This window comes from Coturnix japonica, chromosome 19, assembly GCF_054131305.1.
Source record: "Coturnix japonica strain WE chromosome 19, WE-NBRP24, whole genome shotgun sequence".
Taxonomy (NCBI): domain Eukaryota; kingdom Metazoa; phylum Chordata; class Aves; order Galliformes; family Phasianidae; genus Coturnix; species Coturnix japonica.
In genome coordinates, this window is record NC_140681.1 from 11,236,722 (window position 1) to 11,250,654 (window position 13,933).

At 50.7% G+C, this 13,933-nt stretch overlaps 2 protein-coding genes across 20 annotated transcripts in view; both read left to right on the forward strand.

Annotated features, from left to right (window-relative positions):
* Positions 1-4,586, forward strand: part of RTEL1 (regulator of telomere elongation helicase 1) — a 32,667-nt gene extending 28,081 nt beyond the window's left edge. For 5 of the 11 annotated variants that reach the window (XR_014936010.1, XM_015881901.3, XM_085520464.1 and 2 more), the window contains 3 exons: positions 243-428; positions 936-1,039; positions 3,645-4,586. Coding sequence is in view for 8 of the 11 variants with exons in the window: in XM_015881901.3 (XP_015737387.2) it covers positions 243-428; positions 936-1,039; positions 3,645-3,713 (359 nt within the window). In the remaining 3 variants the exon portion in view is untranslated. Of the gene's footprint in view, positions 1-242; positions 429-935; positions 1,040-1,100; positions 1,317-3,644 lie in introns of those variants that run through there. The other 6 variants (XR_014936011.1, XR_014936012.1, XM_085520469.1 and 3 more) reach the window with 2 other exon arrangements.
* Positions 4,587-8,174: 3,588 nt separating this feature from the next.
* TNFRSF6B (TNF receptor superfamily member 6b) lies at positions 8,175-13,203 on the forward strand. Of its 9 annotated transcripts, none has more exons than XM_085520506.1 (6): positions 8,175-8,383; positions 8,926-9,064; positions 9,230-9,355; positions 9,561-9,939; positions 11,196-11,393; positions 12,405-13,203. In XM_085520506.1, exons 2-6 carry the CDS (start codon positions 9,023-9,025, stop codon positions 12,677-12,679), a joined length of 1,020 nt encoding a protein of 339 aa, XP_085376632.1. In that variant the 5' UTR covers positions 8,175-8,383; positions 8,926-9,022; the 3' UTR covers positions 12,680-13,203. The 9 variants fall into 9 exon arrangements, with proteins under 9 accessions (XP_085376632.1, XP_085376636.1, XP_085376630.1 ...); XM_085520504.1 differs by having other exon boundaries at positions 8,245-8,383; positions 12,375-13,203; XM_085520505.1 differs by lacking the exon at positions 8,175-8,383 and adding an exon at positions 8,655-8,673 and having other exon boundaries at positions 12,375-13,203.
* Positions 13,204-13,933: the final 730 nt, after the last annotated feature.

Sequence of the window (13,933 nt, forward strand, 5' to 3'; positions counted from 1 at the left end):
CATCTATGAGGGGCAAGTGTAAATCAAGATCCTCAATGTCTAAGACTCATTTACCATGGAATTGTTTCGACATAAAGAGTCTCTTTCAGTAATAATGTTGTGTGTTAAGTACCAGAAACTTCAGGTGTTTAAAAGAAAAGTTACTCAAAGCCTTTTGTTCTTGTACAATGGGAACTTATCAACCTTACTGCTAATTGTGTTTTGCATGATACTGTATCGTGTGCTGTTGTTTTTATGGTCAGATGGAGATGCTCCTAAGAGTGAGGTTCCAGAAAAAAATGAGGGAGAAACTTCCTCCTCGTACCTCAGCCAGAAGTGCAAGCTTGAATTACCAAAGACTGAAGTATCTGAAGGAATTAGTAGTGTGAGAGCACCCACAGCTCCCGGAGTCATTCCCAGCTTACCACTAGAGTTGGATCCAGAGTTTGGTAGGTATAGGTGAGATTTTTAGGTGTGCTTCTGTTATTTGCAGGAATGAACAGAAGTAGAGAACTGAGAATTGTGCTGATGAGCTGTTAAATTATGATTGTTTCCTATCTGCATTTGCACAGATGCAATAATATGTGGTATGGAATGCAGAGCAGAATTTGGACTGTCATCTGCATCTGTTCCATCAAAGTACTTCATCATCTTTATCACAGTCATGTAATGGTTTCCTGAGAATTTACAGATTTTCCTCAACAACTTCCTTGTAAAGCAAGGATGTAAATTCTTTTTCTAAATGGGAATTTGAAGCACCAAGAGATGGAGTCGAGGTCATATGAGAAGTAATTCAGGGCCCTGTATTGCATTATTAAGATAAGAGAATTTCATAAAGATCACAGTCACTGGTTTCTAGATTGCACTGGTGGAAGTGTGTGTGCATGAGAATTTCACAGGTTAATGGAATTTAGTAATTTCCTTTCTCTCTTCCTCTCTCCCCCTCTGCACTCTAGGAAGATACCAGTGTCCTAACTGCAAATCTGAGGATGATGTGCCCTTAAAATGCCCATTGTGCATCTTCACTTGCTGCAAAACATGTTGGGAGCAGTTCTTAAAGGTTATCTTGTTTATTAGTTTCACTTTTTCCTGACGCTGATAGGGAATTCTGTGCTTTTCAGGAGAACCATTGGAACAAATTCTTCTGTTTACAGAGAGGAAACCCCAACCCTCATGTTCAAGTTTACAACTTCAATGTTTCCTTTGTCATCTTTATTTTCCACGTTCTGCAGTGTGACTGAAGGTGGAACTCCTCTCAGCTTCCTTCAAATGCTTTCCCCTCTAAGGACAAGGGGAAATGATTTCAAACTATAGGAGGGGAGATTTAGATTGAATAAAAGGAAAAAGTTCTCTATGATAAGAGCAGTGAAGCAGTGGCACAGGCTGCCCAGAAATGAAGCGGGTGCCCCATCCCTGCAGGCACTCAGAGTCAGGCTGGGGGGCTGTGAGCACTGATGGAGCTGTGGGTGTCCCTGGTGGCCTTTAAGGGTCCCTTTCAACCCGAGCCATTCTATGATAATAAAACTACTAGTGTGCATTTAGAATCTGTGCTGCTCAAGACTCAAGCTGTTTGTTGGATAGAATGAGACCCCTGGAGGGTTTGGTTAGGCAAGCATTTATGACCCCTTTCTTAGGAGTAAGAAGGGAGATTGTTGCATCGTCTCAGCACATAAAAATCTGTCTTGTACACACCTGGGGAAGAACTCATTCCTTTTGCTGGTAAGATGTAGCTTGTGATTATGGTTATAACAGCTTAAGAATCCACCGAACTGGAGCTGTGGTATATTAAGCAATTTGTACCATTGTGCTAAGGTATTTATCTTGGAGAATTTGGTGATTCTGAGGTCTGGTTTTCTTGTCAGTCCTTGTATTAATGTGCATTTTAATTGCTCATAGATAAATCTCAGAACTCGCTCATCTTCAGCTTTCTTTAATCACTCTTTAGTGATTGCACATCTGTTAGGCTGGGAATTAACAAGAGTAAATCATAGTGGTATAGTAATAGACACTGAGTCAGGGTAAAGGTGCTTCCAGTCCAGCATCCTGTCTCTGACAGCAGCCAAAAAAGTATGGCTGGAAAAGAATACGTGAATGTGACACATTTCTGCAGATGTTCTCCCAAATCTGAAACCATTTGCAGGACAAAAATTCTTTGTCAACTTCTGTCACTCGTGTCCTATGGGAAGCACTTCCTCAACTTGGTCAAACGTTACGTGAAGAACTGGCTCCTTTCTTTGTTGGCATTTTGGCCCATTTCATGGTAGTTCATTTAAATGTCTTGCTTATTTAAGGGGAACCACTACCTGATGCTTCCACCCCATTGCAATCCATGCTCTGATTCATGGTGTGGGCTGTTCTCCCCATTGATGGCAATAGGTGTTGTGTGAGCTCTCATCAGGTGGTGTCGGGTTTGTTGCGACTGATGAGATTGGATTTGAAGACTCACCTAGAACAAGTTACTCACACTATGTTTCTTCAGTTCAAACTCAGCTCGGTGCATGTTGTCTTACTTGAGGAAGTGACTAACAGCCTTCAGGTTTTCAAATTGTGTCCATTCCGATTTGTTGTGTTGCTGAAACAGCTTTGTGCTGGAGAGAGTCCATGAATAATATCGGAGTGTTTCTGAAACTGTTGGAGGAACAGTCAGAATTCCCTGCAGCTGTGAGTATTAGATTAGTGCTGGATGAGATGGGAGGCTGCTGATGTGTGAAGGAAGAAGTTGCATGGAGCGCACTTCTGGATGCTGCCTTTGGTTTTAGTTTTCTGTGCAGAGGTCCATTGCTGCTTTACAGTGTTTAAATGCCTTGTTCATTCATGCTCTTGTAGGTATTCCAGAGAAACTGGAAGCTGTTCTCCTTTGTGATATTTAGGTGTGCTATGGGAGAATAAGAGTTTCACAGTTATACAATGCACTTAAAACTTTGGGGGTTATTTGACAAAGCAGAGTCTACAGGGACGTAAAATGAGTTTCTTCTCCCCCTCCATTAACAGTGTTTTGTGTTTCTGGAATCAAATTACAGTGCCCTAACCTACTTTACAAGTCCATGCTTTGTGTTAGAATAGCAAACCTTCATATGAGGGGAGGTTATAGGCAAGGGTTTTCTAAATGTAAGGTGAGTTGAGAAGCACGCTGAAACCTGGGTTGAGAAACAGGTGCATCATGTGCCATCCTCTGCTGGATACCTGGATAAAGAAATAAATGTACTCTGTACCTCTAGAGGAATCTTGGCCCTGGCCATGTGTCACTGATCTCCTGCTGTGCCCATTTCCCTCTTGTCTGTGCCAGAGGAAGTTCATGGAACTCCTCAGTGTCTTTACAGCACTTTGCCAACAAGCACTTCTGTACTTCACAACAGCTCTTGCAAGTTCTTGTATCATATTGTTTCCTCGTTCCTTACCCTTCCAGCTGTACCACAGCTGTCATTCTGAGACAACTGCTCTAAAACTTGTTGCTACTTCACCCAGCAGCCTTTGTGTTTTCCTCTGTGCATTGCTGGTGTTTAAAGCAGTGACTGTGTGGTAACTCCGCATCAAAAAATAGTAGGCATGGTATCTTAAGAGCAGTGCAATGACAAGCATTGGTTATATTTCATATCAGACCATTGCAAACTTGGAAGAGAAAGTTAATATATAATCTATATGTTTTCTTCATTTGTTTTTTATAGATGAAGAAGTGCCCGGAATGCTGCTGTGATGTGAAGAAGAAGCGCTTGGTTCGAGCTTATTTCTGGTAATGGTCTCACTGCCAGAAAGGACAAGTGCTTCATGTCAGCAGAAATGGGCTCCTGTGCTCTGACAGGAGCTGGTAGGAAGCAGGAGGAGGGTTCCTTCTGAACATCTTCCATCATTGACTCTTATGCACATGCTGTCACATTTTTTCCTGCAAACAGAGTCTGAAAGGTCAGGTGTGCGCTGCTGGCAGAAGACAAAGCATCGTCCTCTGCTGGGGCAGAGGTGGTGAATCTCTTACTTACTTTAGGCTGTGAGTTTTACATTGACTTAGACCTGATTGTGTGTCCTGGAGGAGGCTGTCGTTGCTTTGGCCCTTCAGGTAACATCCACTCCTGGAGAAACCCTACAACAATACTATGTTGGAATGGAGCTGGCTGTGTTAACAGGCCAGACACAGCCCTACAGACCCCATCAGTGTTCTTGGAAGGAACAGTTGGTGTTCTGCTGGTGTTTATCAATCAGCAGCTGCTGTCTCCAATAGCAGAAGATACTGAAAGCTGGGCTTCTCTTCAAACAAAATCAAGTGTTTGGACAGTGAGCAGAGATGCTGCCCAGTGCCTGCTGTGCACCCTGCAGCACAATGTCTCCCACAGTGCTGGGATGTTTGGAAACGTGCTTCTAAGGAGGCTTTATGTTCAGCCTAGCACTGGCATTCCTGTTGTGTCAGTGTTATTTGATGGTTGTCTTCCAAGAAGAAAATGGACCAAATTGATTTCAGTCTTTAACATAAATGAAGTGGAATGGGTAAGAAAAACCAAACCTCCTCAATGCTTCCACTCTCTGTAAGTAGTGCGAAGAAGGGGTAAACTAAAATCAGTTTTAAGTCATCCGTCCCTTCTCTTAACTGAACCAGAAATAAAAACATTTTTTATGCATTGGTTGGGCTTACTTTAATGTCATTGCTTTTTAAACCAGATATAGAAACAAGAGCTGGAGTTCCAGCAGCCCTGCTAGGAGTACATGGTGAGCTCTGTGCTGGGGGACCTCTGACATTTGAGCATTTATAATCTGCTCATTTCTGCCATTCTTGGCTTTGAGGCTGCCGTGGGGACCTTGACACTCATGTTTGTTTTCAGAGTTTTCTAGGAGATTTTCCTTTTTTCTCTGTTAACCCACGGGATTTCTATATTCATTTTTAGATGTATTGTAAAAAGGAAGAGAAGATTTGGAGGGATGGCATCAAGAAGGCACTAATGTTCAATTCTTGTCCTTCCAAAGGACTCTGTCTGTAGCAAGTATATCAATAGCTGCTGTGTTATGGGAGTAAACCCAACACTCTGGCAGAGCAGAGCACCCAGCACTGATGTGTTGCTCTGCAGCTTTTAGGGCTGTCTGGTTTCATCTCAAAGGAGAACAACCCAACCTGCTCAGCTGGATCGTCCCCATTCTGGATTCTCAGTTTGGGGAGCAGGAGTTGAAGCTCCTTCAGAAGAACTTCAGAAGAAGTTGGAGCTGAGTGAAGCTGGGCGCAGTGAGAAGCGATTTGGTGATGGTTCAGTTCCTGTGTGCTCTACAAAGATCTCTGGGAGAGCTGCAGCTTGCTGCTGGTACCACTGGAGGGAAACCACAGCACGGGAGAGTGAGCAGTGATCACTGGTGAAGTGCTGGATCAGAATGTGGCGCGGTTTTCATTACCTTTCTTTCCACAGCCAGAATAGATTTCCAGTTCACTTTTCCACACCACCAGGGGTTGGTTTAGTTTTGGAGACCACTTCTATCCAGGAGTGCTGCAGTGAGATACTGAGATGGGGCAGAGTTAAAACTGCAGTGCCTCCAAAGAGAGTCCTGTGGCCCTTCTCTTGCTTTTGAGCAGCTGGATCATCTTGGTGAAGATTTACTGCTTGTGCCTGAGATTAAAGGACTGAGAGAGCTGCACTTCTGCCCCCAGCGATGGATCTGCTGTTTGTAGGTGGAATTGGGTTGGAGTCAGCCTGGATTTGTTGCTGTTTTCTTGTGGCCCTGCCTATGGGTCCCCAGCATGGGGCTGCCTCCAGCACTGCAGGGCAGCAGCACCAGGGACTGCTTCAGGATGTGTCCCCAAGAAATGAGAACAAGCTTTGGTCATCTTGGAATGAGCTGGGTTTACAAGAATGGGAAGGGAGGACACAGCTTAGGAAGTGCAGAAAGTGAAAATAAGGATGTTTCTCAAATATTCACGTTGATAAATCTGGTGAGAGGAACTGACTGTTCCTGGAAAGGAAAGCCAATAATGGACACTCCTGTTGGGTTTGGGGAAGCAAAGTGACATGGGAGTTAAACATCACAAAGGGGGCAACTCAGTGTGCAGCTCGTTACCTCTGCATTGTGCTGTGGCTGTAGAGCTGTCTTCAGTTCTGCTGTGTGTCATTGGAATATTTCTCCCCATGTACTCAGAACAATTCAGAAGAGACCAAATAAAGCAACCCTATCAGGAAAGAGGTGAAGTGATGACTTTTGGCACTGATAAGTGACTTCTGCCAGCAAGGGGTTTCTCTGCTTTACAGCCTTGTATCTGAATGGTAACCAGACACCTCATTTTGCAACACTTCTGGCCGCCCTGAAGCTCTCGAAAGTGTGAGATGATGGGAAAGTGGAACCAACCCCCTGGGGTTGCGGTGCTGTGTTGGTTCCCTGAAGCATCTGCTTAGGAGGTCAGGGGTGAGTGAAAGTGCTGCCTTCAGCAGCATTGAGCCCATCCTTGGAGGTTCACTGGTCGAGTAAGGGAGAAGATGGAAAAAGGGTGATTGGAGGTGCTTTAATTTACTGGCTTTTGTCCGCATGGCAGAAAGAAATTGCCTGGAGGAGCCATTTCAGTCCTCCTGATGTGGCATTTCCCTTGTTATGAGCACTAATCTGAGCTGGTTTAGTTCTAAAGGCAGAGCAGAAAGCCCTGGTGGTGCTGCAGGGTGGTGTGATTTGACCTGGCACTTCCTGCATCCATGGCATCCCCAGCAGAGCACAGGGGCTCCCTGGTGCTCCATCACGGCATGGTTCAGTGTCATGTGGGCTCCTCCATCCATGTGTGCAGCTGCTGGTAGCGTGGCAAAGGCATTCACAGGGCACTCAGATGGGGATTTATTCCCCAACCGCAGAATGTTGAGGATTGGAGTGGAACAAACCGCCCTTGAGCCTCCTCTGAGTAACCATCGCTTTCCAGATGCTGCGGTGTGACCCTTCATCACAGCAACAGCTCATGGGTTTGCAACAGTCAAGATGATCTGATTTCTCTTGCAGCTTCTTGGAAAAGTCGGGATGTGTCAGCACAGGGGCTCTGCACAGACCGCAGCTCCTTGGCACGCTGCATGTCCTGGCCCTGGCACTCAGCATGCGCCGCTCACTCACTGCTCTGCGTCCCACCCACAAGGATGTGGCTCTTGGGTGGGACTGGTGGTGCTGGAAGGAGCCTTGGGGTCCTGTGGGAAACCAGGATGTGCTGCTTTTCCTGGTTGGTGAAGTAGTGGTTTGGTTTGAGGACTTCTGGAATCGTTCAGCCCTTGGAAGATCATTAGGAATGGATCCAGTGAGATTCACCATCTGGAAAGGAGCGTGGATGCGGTGACCCAGTGGTGAGTTGGGGTAGTTCAATGTTCCTCTGCCAAGCATTAATCCCAGTGTTGCAGAAGGTGAGTGCTCAGTGTGGGTAATTCTCTGTAATAATTTGCAAACTCATTTGGCTGAGCGGAACTTCCACATCCTCTGACCCCCTGCACTGTGACTCACCTTCAGCTTCGCAGTTGTTTTTGGGAGCACAGTGTTTATGATACGTGTTTGGCTGCTGCTCAGTATCTCTTTGGAGATCCTCTGTGGGTATCCAACACTGCTCCCTCCTGTGGGGCTGCTGGGTTGGGGCAGGGGCTGCTATGGGGTACGAGTCTGTGCCCTCACTCCCCGTGCACGCACCTGATCCGGATGCAGCACACATTGCTGTGCACAGTGTCTGTGTACAAATGTATTTGTGAACTCTGGGTGTTGAGAGGTGCTGCCCTCTGTGCATGAAGCCACCAAAGGGTGTTAGCCCTGCAGAAGGCGCTGGGGAGGTGGGTGTATTTCCCAGGTGGGTGCTCTCTGTGCTGGGATGGGATCGTAAGGTGTTGTATTCACCTCCATTGGTTGGAAGGCTGAATACCCGAATACTGGGCTCACCTTTCCCCCCCCAGCTGCTCTCAGTCCCTTGCAGCTGTTCTGTCCCTCCCTGCCCTACAGCACTGACCCCATGGGGATGTCTGTAAGGTCGAGCTGAGCTCGGGACGGGGCTCCTGCGTGTATCCCAAGGGAAGGGAATGCCTCACCCCTTCTCCTCCCCTCTGTCCTTGCCTTAAATGAAGACCACGAGCTCTTCAGGGCTCGTCTTTGCTGCTAGAACTGTGAGCACATCGTGGAGGTGTCCTTGGACTCGGCTTCAGAGGGAGCCCGAGTAGGGCAGGACAAAATACTCCCGTTGCACTTAAGCAACAACAGCAGCGCTGCTGAATGCACTGCTGGGCGGCTCTGCTGAGCAGCGCTGCAGCTGCGCTCGGTTTGCAGTCATTCTCGTGGCCGGGATTGCCAGCAGAACATCTGCGGTGTGAAGCTGTTGGGTGCTGCACCCACCGAGCTGCGGGGCGTCACAGCTGGAGCGGGGCCGGAGCTGCAGCGCTCGGAAAGGAGAAGGGTGAAGCTTTGAGCCCCTGCGGGGATGCGCTGCCGGAACACGGTGAGCCTCGTTGTGTGTCCCTCCGTCCATCCATGTGAGCCTGACTGCGGCTGTGCATCCAGCCATGTCGGTGCCGCCGTGGTCACTTGGGGGCTGTGAGTCCCGTTACAGAGCGCGGCACGAATAACCCTCGGGGGCTACGGGACCGGGAGCGTTTGGGGGCTGTTCTGGGGAAGCTGTGAGCGCTAAAAGCGAGGCCATCCCCCGGGGAATTCCCTGCCGTTCCCCTGCACTCACATATCCTTATATAATGCGCAGCTTCTACCTGCCGCTGAACCGAGTGAGGGCAGGTAACTGCCCCGCGCTGCAGCGGAGCGGGGCCGGGGGAGGGTGTAGGGCTGCGGCCGGACAGCGGGGCGGGGGGTCGTTGCGCAAGAGGGGTCTTTCCCTATTAGGGCTATAAAGGGGCTGCAGTGTAGCGTTGAGACCGGGACAACAGAGAACATCCGGGAGACCCTGCCCTGCCCCTCCACCCCCGGTCGTGTGCGGGGGAGCAGAGCTCACGGCAGCAGCCTCACTCCTTTTTTTGCGTCTCTTTAAAGCTGAGCGGGCGCTGCCGCCGCACCGCGGAACCGCTGCGAGGATCCGCCGCCCCCCGGAGCCCCCACCGACACCGCCGCTCTTCGCAGCCCCGCGGCGATGCTGCTCTGCCTCGATCCGACAGCGAGACGGACAACCAAGGTGGGTCAACACCGTCCGGGGGTCGGTGGTGGTTTGAGGAGGGGGCGGGGGGAGAAAGAAAATTCCGGGGTCCTCAGCCCCGCTCCCGGAGTGAGGGAATGTCGGGTTCCTATGGAGCGTGCTTTACGCATTTAGGAAAGTTCTCTCTCCCTCCCTTCCCTTTAGGAAAGAACCTCCCGCCGTCCGAAGCGGAGGAGAACGTGCTGTGCTGCCGGCAGTGCGAGTGTAGGGGCTGGGGGGGGGCTGGGATGGAATCTGTCCCTCCCCCGCCTCCCCCGCCCCCCCCGTCTGGTGAGTGCGGGCAGAGGGGGCTGCAGTGGGTCCCCATCACACGGCTGGGACTGAGAGCAGCAGGTGGGAGAGCGATTGAGGGAGCTTCAGGCAGAAGAATCACTCCTTACATCAGCAGTGATGAATGGGAGCAGCCACTCAGCGCGGCAGCCGAGCTTTTTGCTCTTCCCCCTATAAGAGCTGACAGCAATTTGCTTCCCTACAGCGGGCGTTTGCTCCTCTCCTCCTGCTGCTGGCAGAGCTGGGCTGCAGCTCCCCACCCACTTACCAATGGAGAGACGCCGGGACCAAGGAGAGGGTCACCTGCCAGCAGTGCCCGCCGGGGACATTCGTGGCACAGCATTGCACCAGGGACAGAGCGACTCTGTGCTCACCCTGCCCCGACCTGCACTACACGCACTACTGGAACTACCTGGAGAAGTGCCTCTACTGCAACGTCATCTGCGGGGAGCGGCAGGTGGAGGTGCAGCAGTGCAACGCCACCCACAACAGAGCGTGTCAGTGCCAGGAGGGCTTCTATGCCGAGCTGGAGTTCTGTGTGCAGCACTCTGAGTGTCCGCCGGGCTCCGGAGTGGTGAAGTTGGGTGCGTAGTTGTGGCATTGCCCAATGCTGCCCCACCACAATGGGGGGCTCCCATGTGCTGAACCATAGAACGGCTTTGGTTGGAGGGGACCTTAAAGGTCATCGAGTTCCAACAAGCTGTGGGTGCTGTTGGTGCTGTTGGCTCGCTGTCCTTGCAGGCAGGTGGCCAATGGGGTGGAGGTGTGAATGCTGCTGGTGTAAGGGCAAGGCTGGTGAGCACGCATAGCTCTGGGGCTTGGTTTTGTGAGCTTTGTTGGGTAACTTGGATGGGCTCCATCTGAAACGTGAAATAGATAAGTGGGAGAGGTTCCAAGATGGTGACGTCAGTCTCGTTGCGGTTCTTTCTCGAGGAGGTTTGTGAGTCTGAGTCTCCTTTGAGTCACGGTTGGTTTTAGGGAGTTATTTTTTCCATCTTTTCCTGAATCACATCTGCTCCTTTTGTTACCCAACTCTTGGCTCTGTACTTTCTAAAGATGCTATTAGCATACAACAGGCGCGTGCTTCCCTCTGGTTCTCTGCTGAGTCACTGAGCTCTCTGTTAGGAAAGCACAGGTGACACAGCACAGCAGCACGGGCAGCATCCACATCAACTGCTCTGTGCTCAGAACGTGCTTTGGGAATCCCTCAGTGTGTGTCATGGGAGGGCTGCGGGCTCAGGGCAGTGTTTGTTGTCCCCAAGGGATGCCTGATGTTGAATTGAGTGGCTCAGTTTTTCTTTGGGAGTGGTACAAATTGAAGTGATTCAGCATAAAGGTGAGCTGGGTCTCCAAAACAAGTGGGGAGATCCATTGACTTACACACTGATTCATCTGGACAGTGAGTTGTCAGTCTGAGGAGCCACGTGGGGCATTGGAGAAGCGATACTGCCATGGTATCCACTGAGCTGCTTATCAGCAACGTCCTCTGCGTGGAGCTGGGAGAGCTCTGTGCTCTGCAGGAAGGGCAGTGCTGAGCTGAGCCTTTGCATTCTCAGCCACTTTTACTTTCACTTGGCTGGGAGCCTCCACTCGTGCTGAGATCTAAGTGTTCCTTGGCAGCTGCTCCTTGGTGCTCACAGCCAATTCTGCTGCCCTGCAAGGTCACCTTCAGTGGACAGCATCCCCCCCTTGTGTCCAGAGCCCCCTGGAAAGGTGTTGGTGGTGTCATGGCTGTGCCCTGCTGCTGGATGCCCACTTATGGGTGCTCCAACCCCCCAGCAGCTCCTCACCCAGCACACAGGTTGGGGATGATGTCTAATATCCCATGTCCCCCCCCCAGGTACCCCGTTTGAGAACACACAGTGCCGTGCCTGCCCTCGTGGCTCCTTCTCCTCCTCCAGCTCCAGAACTGAGCCGTGCCAGGTGCACCAGAACTGCACACAGCTGGGGAAGGAGACCAACGTGCTGGGAAACCAATACCACGACACCCTGTGCACCTCCTGCAGGACGGGTGGGAGCAACAGCACGCAGAGACCAGGTGAGAGCTGAGCCACAAGGCGAGAGCCAGCATCGTGGTGTAAGCATAGAACCAGGTCAGGCAAATGGGAACAGCACAGAGCGATCCGTGCTGGGGCTGCAGGGTACAAGAAATGCTCCCTCTCCCTCCCTCCCTGCCAGGGGTCAGATTTTAAGCAAGCCCAGCAACCAGGTGTGGGTCAGCTGTGCTTCCAGTGGGGCTTTTGCTGCTGGGGATGCCAGCACACGAAGTGGCTGCTGCAGCCTTTGCCTAAAACCAGGTGCTGGCTGTGTGGCATGGAAGCTGCTGTGTTTCCTACAGCAAACAAAGGAAGCTTTTATTGCAGCCCACACCTTGTTTTGTGTGTATTGAGTGGAGTAAGAACGTAAAGGTCAGCACAGCCTCAGTGTGACGTGGATTTTGGCCTGGAAATAATAGGGGCATGGGAAGGTACGGGCACAGAGAGCAGCGTGTCACTGTGATAATGCATAGCATAGTGCTGGCCTTGAGCTCTTGCATGTCCGATGCACGGTGATGTATTTCTTTCCCAACACCAAAGGAATTTAGGGAGCTCTTTAATGAGCTGTCGTGGGGTCTGCCCCAAAGCTCTGATCTGGGCTGTGTCTGTGGCTGGTCCTGTCCCCAGCTGTAAAATTCTGCATGGAAACCAGGAACCTTTAGGAAAAGCAGCACGTGTACACACTGGGTGCAATTCCATTGGCTTTCCTCCCAACTTCAGGGCATGGAGGAGCACAGGGGAAGGTATTTTTGGTGTTTTTGAGAGGAAGGAACTCTTCAGAGTTACCTCCCAACATCCACACTTGGTGTTTGTGGCACCTTCTCCTTGGGGATCCCCAAACCCACCTGAACATGGGGCTGGGCTCCACTATGGGTGGCCTTTTTGGGCTCAGTGGGGACCAGAGGTGCCTCCAACCCCAACCATCCCGGGATTCAGGGATTGCAGTGTTCTGATGTTCAGAGTGCTGCTCTCCCCACATCCAGCTGTGACCACCGGGTGCTTTTCTCCCCCAGCTCCAGAGGACGAGGACTGTGATCAAGCCCTGATTGACTTCGTGGCATATCAGAACATCCCCTTGAAGAAGCTGAAGCGCCTGCAGCAGATCCTGGAGAGCTCACCCAGGAAGCAGGCAGTGGAAACCAAGGCAGTGGTGCAGGAGAAGCTGCGGGCTGTGCTCACACACCGCAAGCAGGAGAACTCTGCTGTCATCACGGAGCTGCTGGCTGCGCTGCGGGCCACCAAGCTGACCTCCATAGAGAAGAAGGTGCGGGAGCGCTTTCTCTCGTAGTGAGATCACAGAATGGACTCTTAGGGTTGTTAGTGTCTTTTTTACCATGGTTCCATTAATTTATTAATGTTTCAAAAACGAACTGGAAAGGCAACGTGGCCGAGTGCTGCCTTGTGCCGTGTGTTGGGTGCTCCTGTGGTGTGCCAGGAGCATCTGCAGTCCATCAGAATGAAACACCTCCAGCAGCCCATTCCTCCCTGAGGGCCTGAGCCTGGCTTAGTTCTGAGCTGAGTGAGGTTGGGTTTGGACTGTCATTGTATAGCTGGGCTGATGAGGCCCTTGGGGATGTGGTTTGGTGGGTATGGGTGCTGCTGGGTCAACAGTTGGACTGGATGGTCTTGGAGGTCTTGTGTGCTCTTGGAACACTGATGAGAAAGGAGTGGACTGGGGGGAAGATGTCCCTAAGGTCTGAGGTCCTGCTGGCTTTCAATTTATTTTTGAACTACCTGATTTTGTACCATGTGAGATACGTTTTCTAAAGAGAGAAACCCAAGAGGTTATTTTATTACACGATCTTCTCACCACTTGTCCTGTCCTGATCTCACCGGAGGGAGGTGGAACTGGGGGTCCCGCTCTGCCTTTTGTGGTTACTGCTTATCCTTACTCACACCCACTTTGCATGTGCCTCACCTTATGAGAACATGGCATCAGCCACTAACAAAAGGGAACAGTGCACACATCCAACACTGCATGCAAAACAGCTACACACACCAAATGGCACTGCAGGCAAAGCAGCACTGCACACACAATGACCATTCAAGCACGTCCCATAGCTCAGCCCAGCTGTGTCACTGCTGGTTCTGTCCCTGTGGGTGCTGCGGTTGGTCACTGCTGCCCATCCAGCATCACTTCCCTCAGGGCTTTTTTCAGTCACTTATGGAAGTCACCATGGTGCCCCAGCTGTGCAGCCTGTGGTGGGGATGACACCACGCTCATCTCTTCCGCCTTGAATGAGTTTGGCTTTTTTTGGGCTCTTTTTGCTGAGTCGTTTCCAGGAAGAGTCTGGGCTTTGAAACGGGAAGTTTTCCCCCATTGAGTTGTTCAGAGCAGGATGAAACACACGCTAAGGGGCGACTGGTCCCCATGCACCAGAGTGGACCAGTTGGTCTTGATGACCTCATGGGGTCTCTTCCAGCCTAAGAGATTATGATATGATTTAGAGAGCTGGTAGCCACACTCTGGGATGCTGGTCTGGCCGGGTGGTTCCTCCAGAGACAGAGAGAGGGGCCTTTCCTGTGCATGTTTTTTGTGAAC